Genomic DNA, 14,518 nt, shown 5'->3' on the forward strand with positions numbered 1-14,518 from the left:
CTATAATTGGCATGTTCAATTGTAGCCCTGACAATCCCCTCTCTCTTTCTTTTTTAACCGTTTCGTTTTAATCTCCGAGATTCTCAAGAATCCTCCTTCGAGTGACTGGAAATCACAGGAATCTGATTGTACCTGTCTGGCGACTCGCCTCACAGGGAAACTCAAGCCATCAGCTGGGCGGACACAGGTGCGACAGGAAAACAGGAACTTGCCATTAAACGGTAAGTGTGCCAAAGTTCAGCCACAATAGCTGCCACAATGCATTCAGTACGGCCAAGACATGTCCCAGGTGTGCAGGGCTGAGCTGCGCAAATGAAATCTTTTACAGGGAAAGTCAGGAGGGAACGCTCGGAGCGATACAATCGTAATTCTTCTGACAGGAATACATCTTTTTCTTTTTTGTATTATTGTGTTTGATTGTTTTCTGTGGCTTGAGGGCTTTCCACTGCAGTGCCAGTCTTTTCCCAGTCTCCTCCGTGGGCCCTCTGGACCGTACCTGGCTCGTGGCTATGTGGCATTTAAAGGGGGTTGCTCTGGTTCTGTGTTTGCTTGGTAAGTTGTGCGTTTTCTACTTTCTTCTGATCGGGGGAATAATTGTATATACAGTGCTGCTCTTGATGTTGAGGGTTCATTGAAGCACTAAATATGAAGTGAGCCCTTGAGTGTTAGAGTGGTCTTAATCTGTTTTTTAATTATTATTATTATATATATTTAGTCTGTTTTTAATGCATATAAATTGGAGGGACAACATTAGAGTCAGTATGTTTGGCTGTTATATGGAGAATGATTATATACATTTCTAGCACATGACAAATCTCTTTTGCTCAGATTCATCTATGTTTCTGTCTATATTCGTAAGCTATAGGAAATGTTTACAATGAGGGTTTCCCATTAAGCAGATTAATAAGTCTTACTAGGAATCTGAAAGCATATAAATAAGTCTGATTAGGAATCTGAAAAAATACAAGGCTTTACCTTTTTTCGATGGCAATACAGTTTTAAGAGCCCTGATGATGTCAGAACAGTCTTAGTCTTGGTTATTGCTTATGTCCCCAGAGACAGATTAATTTAAACATTTATTTCACAGACAGACACTGTTTGATGGTTTGTCAGAAACAACCCTTATTCATGGTGGTGTCATGTTAAGTAATCTTTATATAAATAATTAACTGTTTTACATTCCTTTCAGCAGCGTACAGAGATACTCCGTGACCTTAGAAAATATCTGTATTATGTTCTGTATATACAGACACACACATATGTATATACACATACTTAAAATTTTTTCCAAAAAGTGTTTCCTGTTTGTTTCCTAGTCGGTGCATAGTGTATATAGTGTGTATAGTATACAGTGTACAGTTTATAGTGTAGAGTTTACAGTGTATAGGCCTATATAATAAATTTCCTCTGGCTGTAAAGAGGGAGATTATTTTAACATTAAAATGAATGAGAGGAGACTATTTGGGTTTATTAATAAGAGCTTTTTAATGGATATATTTAAAATACTGCTCAGAGACATATATTCACAAGTGATGGTCCCCAAACTCAAGAGATTTCCACGGTCACAAATCTCCCAGGCAAATTCTTGGACTAGCAAGTGTGTCTCTTTCCCACTTGTCTCTCAGCGACACCGGAGATTAACGTATAGACACAAAACCTCTGTTGACCAACAAGCTGGAGCTAGGTTATATCTGCCGTGACACGTGTAGCGAACAGGACAAGAACGCAGAGTGTGTAACTCCCAGTGCTTTTGCGTCTCCTCTCTGCAGGTCTTCCTTCAACTGAGGGCTCCCCTGGGAAACTCGTGTACTTCAAATCCAAAAACCTCAGGAGCGTTCTTCACTGGGACAGAGCGGACGGCGCAGGGAAAGTCTTATACAGTGTGCAGTACAATGTGTAAGTCCACGAGCGACATGGTCCAAATTCACAAGAATGGAGTATACAGAATACAACAGGGTCCAGATTGTTACTTTCTGTCCCATTTCAGTGGAAGCACGGTTTCACTGGCGCAGTGCTTTATATCGAGGACTGTGTTTTTCACTCATGAGCCACAAATACATACATTTAAAGATATAATTGTTTTATTTTATATTCGGACGGTTAATGAACAGTGCTAATAAATGACAGCCTGTCAGGGCTTCCTAGCCAGGCGTTTGATCATGTCTTTTATCCGCCACGTTCCCTAGAACAAAACCGTTTGTCGTCGCCCGTTGTGAGGTGCAGGGAGCCGGCGGCTTTGATGCATTTGATCTCATGTTCCTGTTGATCAGGGCTTGATCTTGAGTCAGATGGATGCAAGCTGCGCCGTCAAATCAGATTAATCACCCGTCAGCTTGGCCAAGAAGTGAGTCTTTAGATATTGTTCGCATCGGGAACGGCCGTGCGTTTCCCGACAGAACTCTCCTGCAGAACCGTTTTTTTCTGATGCCATTCGTCTAACTTCACCCCCCCATTCCTCCCTGCGAAGAGCCACAGGCAAGATGCCACACATCCCCAACACAACCACTCTCTTCACAAGAGAAATCACTGGGTATGCAGTGAGAAATGACTGCCCTGTCATCCATCATTACCCTTGTAGTGTGAGCTATGGCTTACGTCGTGCTCGCCATTCATTACTGACTCTCAGCCTTTAACCCTGCTCTGGAACCATGAAAAAATGTATGTTGACAGTACTATTTGGGGTGGGGTCACAGAGACCCCATGGTACCACAGTAGGTTTAAATATCCAGAAGCTGGTATTGTATCAAAAAGAGACGCGGGCATGTGAATCTGAACGGGTATGTCACGATTGTGGATTGCGTAAGGAACTGTGCCTTATATAACAAGACTTCCCTTTTCATGTTGCACACATTGTTCTTTTGGCAAGGCATAATCGTCATTTTATTGTTGCAAACTGCCTGATCACATGACCTTTGTTCAGGTGTAGAGAGTCTTATCTGAGGAGATCCAAGGGCAGAGTGCAGACTTGAAGATAGCAAAAGTATTCGGACCTCCCAGAAGCATAGAATAGGATTGCATATAGTGCCTTCGTGGTCATCAAAAAGTTTAAAGAAAGAATAAAAAATAATTGATAATCTAACAGTAATGCCAGGATGACATATTAACACGTGCACTTTAAAACGTCATTTGATTACCTTCAAATTGGATTCCAAACACATAAACCTATAAAAGAAAGTAGCAAAACTGCTCACTATGATGCTTACTGTTCAAAAGAATCTCAAGCCCCAATTCCTATGATTGAGTTCTCCAGACTCTTCCCACTACACACCCTCTCCAGGATATCTGGTTCAAGGCAAAAACATTTCTGCAAAGGGTGTCATATTATAGCGCGGTGCTAATACTGAACAGCTGCTGGCCCGTCTTCCTAATCGCGTTAGCGCTCTCTCCCCGACAAATGTGCCTGTCTGAAAGAGAAGGCCTGCATGTTAACGGTTAGAATCGAGTCTCTCCGGTCGGTATCTTTATGACCATCTGCCTCGCCTGTGTCAGCTTGTAACTCACACGGCGTTGTGAAGGCAGTTCTGTGAGAAAATAAGTCACACACTCGAGATTGAGTCTCCGGCTATAAAGTGATCACGCTTTACAGGTGTGGAAGGTTAACAGGTAAGCGGTGCGTCAGTTTTTAATTAATTTCGTAAGCATTGAACCTGTCAATTAAACAGAAAGGTATCTTGAAATGTAGTTGCTTCCTATGACAATAGAAGTTGGACATTTACAGCAATAATAGCCTCCCAGAGACTATTATGTCATGCCCAACAATGGCAGTTGATCATAAATGACTGGAAACCGAAACAATACATTTTCCTTATCTTTATTAGTGTATGAATTGAGTAACATCACTGATGCACGAAACTTTCAATTTTAAATACTATTTTTCCCCAAATACATCGAGTGAATTACTTCATAAACTGTTCTTGTTCATCAATAGGATCATTTTTAGGTTTACTGAAAACTGATTAACTGTAGGCAGTGGGTGTTCAGGAATTTAGCAGACCGAATGCCAGTCAGGTGAGGTGCCAAAATGTCTAACTTTTGTCTAACAGACATAATTATTGGCATCCCCTGCCTGAACTGACACACATTCCCTGCAATCGGTATAGGTTGCGAGTTGAAAAAACTTAAAAGATATGTCATTGCTAAGTAAGTACAGATTAATACACACACACACAACCACACATACCAAACTAAATTAATTAGCCAGTACAAAGACTGCAAATGAAAGGTGTAAATGCTTTTGTAGGAGAGATCAGCCCTGAGCTGTTTTCTTTCATTTCACAGCATCAATGCCAAAGTAAGACACACCTTCACCCTGGCAAACATTAGAAGAGAAAATATCTAGATTATTTAGCTTCAGAGCAAAACAAAACCTATGCTCAGCTGTCCTACATGTCTGTATCCACTTATTTTATTTTGCTAAAGCGCCACTCTTAATTGGTGAAGGATAATGGGGGCATTAGGTTCTCTAAATCAGTGTGGCTAAGCAATCGACAGGCCATCGCTTTCTGGCTTAGTTTATTGTCCAGAAGGTTTAATTGAACTCAAATGCCAGTTTTCTAATTGCTTATTGTTACTCTCCTTGGTAAATGTCAATTGTGAGTATAAATCATAATAATAGTCAGATATAGAGTCCTGCCAGCCGCCATAGTTTAATACCTGCGTTAAACAGCGAGGACGCGGGGGAGACAATGGCACAAACCTATTTAGTATCTTAGTAACTTAGCTTAGTAATTTAATTTAGCTCTCTTCCCTCCGACTGGGATGTTTAACCTCCAAAAGTTGTTCCTATATTTGTGTATTTTGGTTTTAAGACTGGGTGCTCAATGGCTACATAATCAAATGCTACACCTTCCCTTCCCTGTTTCAGTCATTCATTTATGTTGCTCCCCAGATTTTGTTTCCCCCACTGATACAAATTAGGATTTCCCCTGCTTGTCTTTGTAGATATGGATCTCCTATGCATGACCATACAGAATGCCAGAACATCACCGTCTTGTTTTGTGACCTCACGAAGGAAATGAATGACAACGAATACTACTATGCCAAAGTGACTGCTGGGGGAAAGGAGCTGAATACGTCCTCGAGGTTCAATCCGTTCCTAGAGAGTAAGTGAAGCCCTTTTGGAAAACAATATCTCCATCAGATCTACTTCTTTCTGTGTCTGTTTCTTCTGTTGCACATATATCGACACGGGAATGCATACATTTCAAAATAAATTGTAATGGAGGTCAACTGGATCACTTAGTACTGATATTCCAAAGTTTTTCCACACCATTCAAGGTTTACGAACAGTAACTGTAAAATCCACGGATGTGTTAGGAGAACAGTTTGACGTCAACAACATTTTGTCTCATTGCTCCAACACACAAACTAGCTCACTATTGTGCTTAATGTCAAGGCTTACAACACAACAGAGATTACATCAAATGCCACGTCTCGTCCATGCCTATTTACCACAGCCATGCAGAGAAATGCCAAGCATAAAACGGAAAGCATCTGTGCAACCGAGACTCTCAGAAAAGTCTTTCTCGTTTTTCCCGATTGTGTACTGGTAAAGCTGCGGAGGTTGAAATTGAAGGGCGTCTTTAATAGGTTGCTTTCTAGGGTTATACCTGATTCCAGCTAATATGTTAAAGGGCATTATTATATTGGCAGCGCACAGCACCAGTCTGTCCACATCCTGACAGGAAGTCAACTACTCTTATACATCAGTATCCTTATACAGATTAGATGGCACAGGAAATAAAATACTGTAAATAAACGTGTGTGTCTTCTCCTCATACTGAGAGCTGCTGTCTTTCCCCATCTTGAAAGTGATGTTTTTAACCCCAAATCTCTTCCCCCCTGCTAGCTGTCCTGGGAGCACCGGCCCTGCAAGTGTCTGCCACGGTCAACTCAATAAATATCACCGTGATTACCCCAACTGGCCCAGACAATAAGACCTCCCTGGAAGACATTTACGGAAACCTTAAATATGAAGTCAAAATCAACGACACCAAAGTGCCAGTAAGTTATTCTCTTCAGTGACTTAAAGACGGAGACAGAGGGAGATATTTAGCTCATGTGTTTTATGAGTTTGATTACTGTGCAATGTATTTCCAGGGCTGGGAATCCAATTTGACATTACAGGGAGGTGGAGGAGTGGTAGTCTTAAGTTATATATAAATGCAATTAGATATTATAGACAACATCTACATTGTCCCGAATGCAGAAGTTTGACAGCTGATAGGGGATGTGTGATGTCACGGACTGAAATAACTTTTCTGAATGTAAAACTGTGATTGTGTCTTTTGTTTTCCAGAGACTGAAGGACAACTTTAAATCGATTGAGATTGTTTCACTCAAGCCTGACATGAAGTACTGCGGATCAGTGGTGTACATGCGGGAAAGCTACCAACACACAAGCGACCCTTCCGCATTCTGCATCAAGACCCAGAAAGGTAAGAAACGTATAACACGGGGCAAGTTATCGATTTGTGGTTCATGTGCATCACTGTGCAGCAAGCAGTGAAACCTCTGAGAGCGTAGGTTAAGAGTGTGGACTAGTGTTCCTCCCAGAGCATAAAAGCAGAAACAAGCAGCAGCTAAAGAACTAAAACAAAAAATATAATAAACCATTGTTAATTGACCAAAGCATTTTACACAAAGGCCATCGGCTTGTAAGCAAGGCCAGTTTAATGGAAGTAAGGGATATGCTTGAATCAGCTTGAAGTACACAATCGTGCTGAGACGCCTGCCCATTCAGAATGAAGGCTTCCGTAAACACAAAAGCGTTGCACGTTTGTAATGAACAATCATCAATATCCTTCCCAATGTATATATTGTGGCACCGTGTGGGGATGAGCGCGATGCTGGGCTCGTTATATAGGCAGGGTCTCTCTCCTTCGTTCCTCTCTTTCACACTGTCACTCCAGCCCCTGGCCTCTGCAACCCACGTCAGCAAGCAGGTCTCTTCCTGTTTTTATCGAGGTGGGGGAAGTGGCAGGTCAGGTGTTTCCCCCCATTAATCTGGGGTCCAGAGAGGGGCATCCGCGGCATCACAATATATAAGATATACCTAAAATCCAATATGTAAACCTTTGACATTTGAAAACGCTTCACAAAACACACCTGGTTCGTGTTTTTAATTAAATTTAACGTTATGGAAATTGGAAAAGAGAGCCTTGATCTGAAATGATGGGGGTATTACACTCTCCCAAAACAACTCCTCAGTATTTCTCCAAAGACAACATGAGTGGAGCCCACCTAGAGATATATCTAGGAACTTTGAAAAGAATATGTTGTATGGAATTCAGCCTTGAGCATAAAATCTTTACATATTTGAATTCAAACTGAATCCTAGACTGGAGTTTGATGCGATCTTGTAAGAACAATGTTTCCTTATCTGTCGCAAAGGGAAATCCTTAAACAGAAGTTCACAATCTATAAAGTGTGGAATGCTGAAAACATTCCTGACATCAAGCTCATTCGTCTTGCGGGGGAATTCACGGCGTTGTCTCCCTTGGAGTGTTTATTTGAAATTGATCTTCCTTTATGTCAGCCTCTTGCACTATTCTGGGTTTCTTAAACACACACCTCAGTTCCGATGGCTCGTAGCCATCGCAAAATCATCCCTGGTTGCTGAGATAAATATGGTTAGTGATTAAGACTGATTAAATGTTGTTTCGGGGGATTATTTAACCTAAGGTACAACATTTCAGAAAATAGCTGTAGCCTCGTCTGTGCTGAACTGATTGCAATGAGGGTGACGTGCTGTAGCTTTCAATACAAGATCTGAAAAACTGAATGGGAAAAAGCGGATTTTCTGAAAGGACTGTTTATGGTATTGACTTGGCAAGATGCCACTCTGCTGCAAAGACAGATCTATTATGTTTTGGTAAAAGTAGGGCGCAGACGCTGTAGCGCACTAAGCAGAATTGACAATTTATGTCGGCACTGAATGGCTTCTCAAAAAAAAGTGTCTTTGGCGAAAACAATCTGGATATTTGGAAGCGTTTACCTAAAAGCCATGTTTACATGACACAGTTGGAAGCGGCTTTCATCAAACAGAGAACAGAAAAGTCCTTAAACTCATCTGAGAGCAGTGTGTGTCATTTTAATCCTCTCTCACATCCACTACTTGACTCCTGCTTCCACGCAGCTGGAGTGAAGAGGCAGGACTAAACTGTATTCTCTCTCTCTCTCTCTCTCTCTCGACACAGAGTCGCCTGCGCCTGTTGATGACATCATCATTCTGGTCGCGGCTGCCATCTGCATCTCTATGATTATCACTTTTCTTTTCATCTTTTACTCGTGCTACACCAAGAGGAAGACGCTGTTGCCAAATTCCTTGGTAAGACTGGATGAGTCACTCTCATGAATTGCAGAAAAACAGGTACAGGACTCCACACCTGTACCAAAACTTCCAGTGACTCTCCAATGAGCTTGGTACCAATTCAACGTCAAGGCTAGGCATATGAGTATAAGAAGCGATGCAGAAATACCAGCTTCCCAATTGTTGTTAAATCATGCAAAATCATGGGGATGCTATCCATCAATTACTTGGTGCTGGTGGTGAAAAAGCCTCCATAGTTGTTTAAGAGAAATGCATGATCCCCATCAATATGCCTACATCACTTGTGTAAGGGTTTTGCTTATTTTGGTATTGATCCATGCGTTCTGTGTTTGTGCTCTTTGTCATTCATGTAAATCCCCCCCCACCTCTCGTTTCCAAATAAAATACTAAGAGGATGATTACTGACATGTAACATCCTCCACCCCCAGCCCGAGGGACATAACTGCGTGGGAACAGTGTATGAAAATTGTAACGACCTCAGCCTTGGGTGACATGTTTGGCTCTTCCACACCGTTTGTGTTGAGCCCCCCCCACAGCGATGAGCTTTTGTCTGTAGCCGCCTGCAGGTTCAGAGACCTTTAGCTCATCAAAGCAGAAGGAGAGGAGAATAAATCAAGGCGATGTGGTGTCAGACGTGGTTCTGAGATAAACTGGGCAGCGCGGGAGGTTAATGAATATGCATCTCTGGCCTTGCACTGCAGCCCACCTGGGTAAATGTCGAGGCGAGATCAGGAGTGGAGGCAAGAGAAAGGACCTGTGGGCTAATTCAGAGCAGGAGGTCTTGAAGATGCAAAAAAAAAAAAACAGCCACATAATATCATTTCCCAGTTTTCAATAAAGCGTAAACATTCTTCAGGTTTATTTGTGTCCTTTTAAGGTCACGTTGAGTAAGAACGACAGTCCGTGTCTGCTTCACAAGTGTTCCTTTTCTTTCTCATCCTGTTATTTTAAAATCCAATATGCCCCTCGACCTGACAGGCTTTGTTCACACTGTGCTGAGGAAGAGGTATTTAAGTTGTAAACAAAAGAAAGAAATGATGGAGGGACGGGTCCTACGAGCTACCGCTGCGCCTCACAGAACCAGGGCTGGCCCACGTCAGGAGCAGGGCTGAGATTTACCCACAGGGGCTGCCCCCAGATCACAGCGGGGCAGTCGTTTTGGCAATCCCAGGGGCGGTTTAAATCCTGGAATATGAGAACACGTTTATTCTTTCTTAAAAAGGAGTACAGCTACGGACAAACCCCCCATCTGTTTTTCAACCCCTCCACCCCGATTCAGTCTTTTACTCATCGTCCCCAACCGCTGGGAAGTATGTTTTCTAATTTCGGAGACGGATCTAAAATACAGGAGCGCTCTCTCTCTCTTTGTTATGAGTTCTTCTTTTAACAGCACTGCAAAGGCATTGTCTGTGTTTTGAGTGCATTTAAATTAAATTACTGTGATTTAAAAGGATAATTACCCGGCTGGTGTTACAGAATCTTTTCAGGAATTGTCTTTCGCATATTTAATTCACTTTGCTTTAAGTGCCGGCGTTGATAACACGCTGCTTTGCAGACAAACAGCTGTGTGAACTGTACCGCTTATCTCCCACTTTTAGTTGTTGTTTTTTTTATAGGAACATTTGTAATACGTCACGCTCTCGAATGTAAGGTACGCTAATCAAAATACACTAAAACTATTCTCAAGAAAAGCAGTTTGTAATTGTAATATAGTAAGTCTTTAGGTGCAACATGGTCGTACAATGTCTCTTCATTTTGGTCCAGAAATACTTTGCAGTTTTTGTGTTTCACATCTGTCTGCCTTCGTTTCCCACAGAACATCCGTTCAGCAGCACCAATCAGCTCCCAGAAATCCCCCCAGGAGTGCGTCTGTGTCCACAAACTGGAAGTCCATCAAACCAAGCCCTGTCTCTTCACCATCTCCAATGTGGAAATGAAACCTCATGCCCGCTCCGGTTCCACCCTGCCCGACTCATCGACACCGTACACTTGTCAGGCCCACCCGGCGTCAACAGCCCCCGACAGCACCTGCACCTCCAGCACCGTTTACGGCCTGGTGTTGGACTTGCCGACAAACGCTGACACCGAGGAGAGAGGCTACCGGCTGGACGTGCTGCGGTGCATCGATCCTCCTGGGGGGCCAGAGCAGAAACGCTGCAACGACACAGACGAGGAGACGAGGGCCGACGTGGTGGGACAGCCGTTTACCTACGACCCCCGGCACGAGCCTCCACCTCCCGCTGACGGCTGCGCGGTTCAGCTCAGCCTCCAGATGATTCAGATAGACAGCCAACTGGAAATCCACAGCCTACTTCCTTTCCTTCAGCCCCAGCCAGACAGCCCGGACTGTGGGGAGGAAACACCTCTGCTGTTGGACATCACAATTGAGGGCGAGGCGAAGTCAGACACTGGAGAGCAGCCCAGGACAAAATACCTGCCCAGCCAGTTCCCTTGTCCCCCCGTTTATTTCCAGAGACCATCTGGTTACCGACCTTGTTTCCAAATTCCAAGCACAGGGTCACCGACGCAGGACGTTGTGTTTGTTCCCAGCGGGAGTTACAGGCCCAACCAGCTGCTCACCTCACTGGAAAGACTGCAAGCAGATAACTCTGGCTTCCTGAAGGACTGGGGCCTACAAATTCCAGAAATCATTGAATGATTCTAGTTCTGCTTTGGCGTTCCAGCCTAAGCCTTTTTTACACGTATGCTGAAGTTGCAACATAGAGAGAGTATGCCAAACCTCTGTAATTCCCTGGCTGCATTTCCAAATAGGGCTTATGAGAGCTGTGAAAAATGCAACAGCAGCAGCACACTGCCATGGCACAACGTGGGCAGTCCTGAGAGAGAACGAAAAGGCGGGGATAAAACACCAAGCACAAAAGGTGCCGTGTCATGCAGGACTCGGTGTGCAGAGAGCTGGTATTTACACCACGGTGTTAATGACACTGTCTTTGGAGGATGGTCATTGTAAAAATGGCAGAACACTGTGCGTGCCAATATGAAGTAAAAATGATGTTTGTGATACAACACATTTTTGTACATAAGCTTGAATTGTTTTGTGATTGCCGTGCGCTGGCTGCACTGTTCAATAAGAAGTGATATTGTATGCTGTAAGTGAGAGAGAGTGGCTGTTTACATACCTGTCAGTGTGTGTGCCAAGATGAAGGAACATAAAATATAAACTCAAGAAGTGCTGAAGTCTATACACACCATGAATGTATAATATTAAATGCAGAGAAATATATATAGTGACAAGAGTATGATATATGTACCAAAAAAACAATTGACACTATTAAAAAAGTGACTTATATCTGCAATCTCGCACTAGTTCATTCACGTTGGAGCAACTATTGTATCAAAGACTCAAAATGCATCACCAGGAAGTGCTCCAGAAAAGTATTAGATGGGACTTCCCCTGGCCAACAGACGATACTTCCATAGTTTAAATAGAAATTTGATCTACCTCAGCTACCACAGACGGCTGGCTCCATTGTAAGCTAATACAGGGATCTGGATAGTTTATATCATGTTACCTTTATTTGAAATACATTTGTTTATACAGAGCAGCGAAACTAAGATAGTATGTCACATCACATGGATCTTACATAACCCTACATAAAATCACAATTACCTTTTAAAAAGTACAGAATTGCGATTCAGTCATGCTAAACTGCTGTATCTTGAACTGTACTGACTTTCTCTTTATTACACATTGAATGTAATACTGTATTCTATATTTTTATATACTATGTTAGTATTTCTGTCTGTAGTACCTTGCTGAATGTGAATGTTCTTGGACAAAGGCAAATACATGCATAATCATTGTTTTTATAATAGTTGAATTGGAGAAACCCTTCAGAAACTCGTCTGTGCTGGAAGCATGAGTAAGCAGGTGCCACCCTTCAGAGATTTATCTTGGAAAGTGGTTTATAGCTGAGGAACAAGAGGGTGGGGATTATGGCGCAGATAAAAGTGGCAAAGTACACGCACCTGAGAAATAGCAGGTTGCTAAGTGAACACCGAGCTTCCGTTCTGTGCTGTGGCTCTTGAGTTTGGTCTTTATTTAGGTTTGTTTTAGTGATTGTAAAAAGTTCTTGGGCTCACAGTGAGAAGCCTAGACTTCAGATCAAGGACAGGAGTGACTGGAGAGACATCCCGGTATAAATGCCCTGAAACTGAACATGTGGTTTCCTGTAAAAGAAAGCCTAAATCAGATAACTTTAATTAAACCCAATCAGTTTCTTTATCGTCCGTGGGCTGCTCGAGTGACAGTGTACAGCACCCTATAGGCAGCTGTCAGACAAGTGCCGTTCACAGATTCCACGGTAAGGACATAGTCCTGCCCTCTTTGGGTAAGATCCTCTTTCTCAGATTGTTTTAATACCCAGCAGTTCAGTAAAGACGCTTCTTCGCTGGGTCCCACATTAGGAGCTCATTTGAAAGTTAAGTGGTTGTCCCTTTGTTCAGTGGTTCAGACCACATTTGCAGCTTGTATTCTGTTTCTTTATTATGAATTTTTAAAGAATTGTCCTAATTCCAAGTGGGATGCGTTCCAAAACTTCTAATGCTCTTAAGTATTTCTGACTGTGAAGGAACAAATAGAGATATCAACCCCCATGAATCAACCCTTCTAATCCCTTGCCCCTAAGTGGTGGAACGACCTTCCCATTGAAGTCAAAACAGCAGAGTCCCTGACCTCCTTCTGGCGATTACTCAAGACACATCTTTTCAGACTCTACTCGTATTGTTTATTTTGATTTCCCCTATGCTCCCTTCCCTTGGCCTTGACTGTGACCTAACACCTTGTCTGCACTCATCAGCTTTTACAATCTAGGATGTAAGACCTCATATATTGTTTACTGTGTATCTCATACCAACTTGTGTAAATTGCATCTGCTAAGAAATAAATAATAATCATGAATAAACTACACAAAATAAGGTATCTCACTACAACATACTTGGTTCTTGCCTACCCTTGTCTCTACCAGACGGCATCTATCTACTTCCACACTGTCATCTCTGCTTGCACTCTCTCCAGACCCTCCGGTCCTCCAGAGCCAGGAGACTCACTCCTTTTCGTCCCTCGCCCCTAAGTGGTGGAACGATCTTCCCACCGAGGTCAGGATGGACTCACTTCCAGCCTCTGCTCAAGACACGCCTGTTCAGACTGCACCTGTAACACCTTTAATCTCCTGGGCAGCTCAGTTCTCTGGCTCCTCTGCACTTTCTTATTAAATGACGCCGCCTCATCCTCCTGATTACTTGTGTATTTTTAGCCCTTTTATAATTTTCCTGAGCACATACAGAACTCGACGATGTCCACACTCGTTAGTTCATTTGTATGTGGATGTCTGATTAATGTATTCTGCACTACATTGTATGTACTGCACTTTATAATGTTAATAATACATTCTTAGAGTTAATTAACTCCACAAGAGACAAAAGTGCCACTTGTTTACAATGTGGTCCGAGAGGGCGGCAGTGACGCCAAGAACAAGTAGCCCACGATTCCCACAATAAATGGACCAAGAATGAGAACAACAAACTGTCAGAACCAGTTCATTTGTCGGCTGATCAAACGGACAACAAATAGTTGGCATGATTTCGGTGACTAGCCTCTTGTTTTGTAGTATTATAAAGCAGCTAAGGGAACCCATTGAGATGAAAGGACTGAAAGCCCAACTGCGGAGCCCGGCCGTATCAGAGACACAAACAAACATCCAAGCACTCAGGAAACTGTGCCCATGAAACCTTTGTCATACTTCATTCCTACCGAGTTTCAGATCCAGCCCTGTTGAGTCATTAAACAGCAACAAAACACGTGTAAGGAATGTTGATTGTGGCATATTCCTGGAAACACATCTGAAATGTATGATCTGTACATTGGTCATCACAGACACGCCCTGGCTGCTGCTGAGAAGCGAGATACCCCTGTTTATATCTGACAGAAAGTTCACCAGGAAAACAGAAAGACAACACAGTAAAAATGGAAGAAGTAACGCATGAGAAAGGAGTCTACGTGGACTCCTCACTTTCCCCATCCAAACAATGTGGGGAAGCAATAAAAAAGGCAAACACAATGTTAGGGTATATTGTCAAAAGTGTAGAATTGAGAACAAGGGCAGTGATGTTCATACTGTACAATGCACTAGTTAGAGCTCATCTGGATACTGTGTGCAGTTCTGG

At 42.8% G+C, this 14,518-nt stretch overlaps 1 protein-coding gene across 1 annotated transcript; it reads left to right on the forward strand.

The window, feature by feature from the left end:
• Nucleotides 1–240: 240 nt before the first annotated feature.
• Nucleotides 241–11,642, forward strand: ifnlr1 (interferon lambda receptor 1). Its single transcript, XM_066717535.1, has 7 exons — nucleotides 241–552; nucleotides 1,770–1,896; nucleotides 4,942–5,102; nucleotides 5,849–6,003; nucleotides 6,299–6,437; nucleotides 8,199–8,329; nucleotides 10,149–11,642. The coding sequence occupies exons 1-7, from the start codon at nucleotides 510–512 to the stop codon at nucleotides 10,989–10,991; spliced, it is 1,599 nt and encodes a 532-aa protein (XP_066573632.1). The 5' UTR covers nucleotides 241–509; the 3' UTR covers nucleotides 10,992–11,642.
• The last annotated feature ends 2,876 nt before the right edge of the window (nucleotides 11,643–14,518 follow it).

Source organism: Amia ocellicauda, chromosome 11 (genome assembly GCF_036373705.1).
Source record: "Amia ocellicauda isolate fAmiCal2 chromosome 11, fAmiCal2.hap1, whole genome shotgun sequence".
NCBI classification, from domain to species: domain Eukaryota; kingdom Metazoa; phylum Chordata; class Actinopteri; order Amiiformes; family Amiidae; genus Amia; species Amia ocellicauda.

Excerpts from the sequence above, each read along its gene's own strand:
- ifnlr1 (XM_066717535.1), top strand. The coding sequence starts at position 510 with ATGTGGCATTTAAAGGGGGTTGCTCTGGTTCTGTGTTTGCTTG. Across the intron at positions 6,004-6,298 it reads TCAACGACACCAAAGTGCCA|AGACTGAAGGACAACTTTAA; the intron begins GTAAGTTATTCT and ends TTTGTTTTCCAG. Across the intron at positions 6,438-8,198 it reads CTGCATCAAGACCCAGAAAG|AGTCGCCTGCGCCTGTTGAT; the intron begins GTAAGAAACGTA and ends CTCTCGACACAG.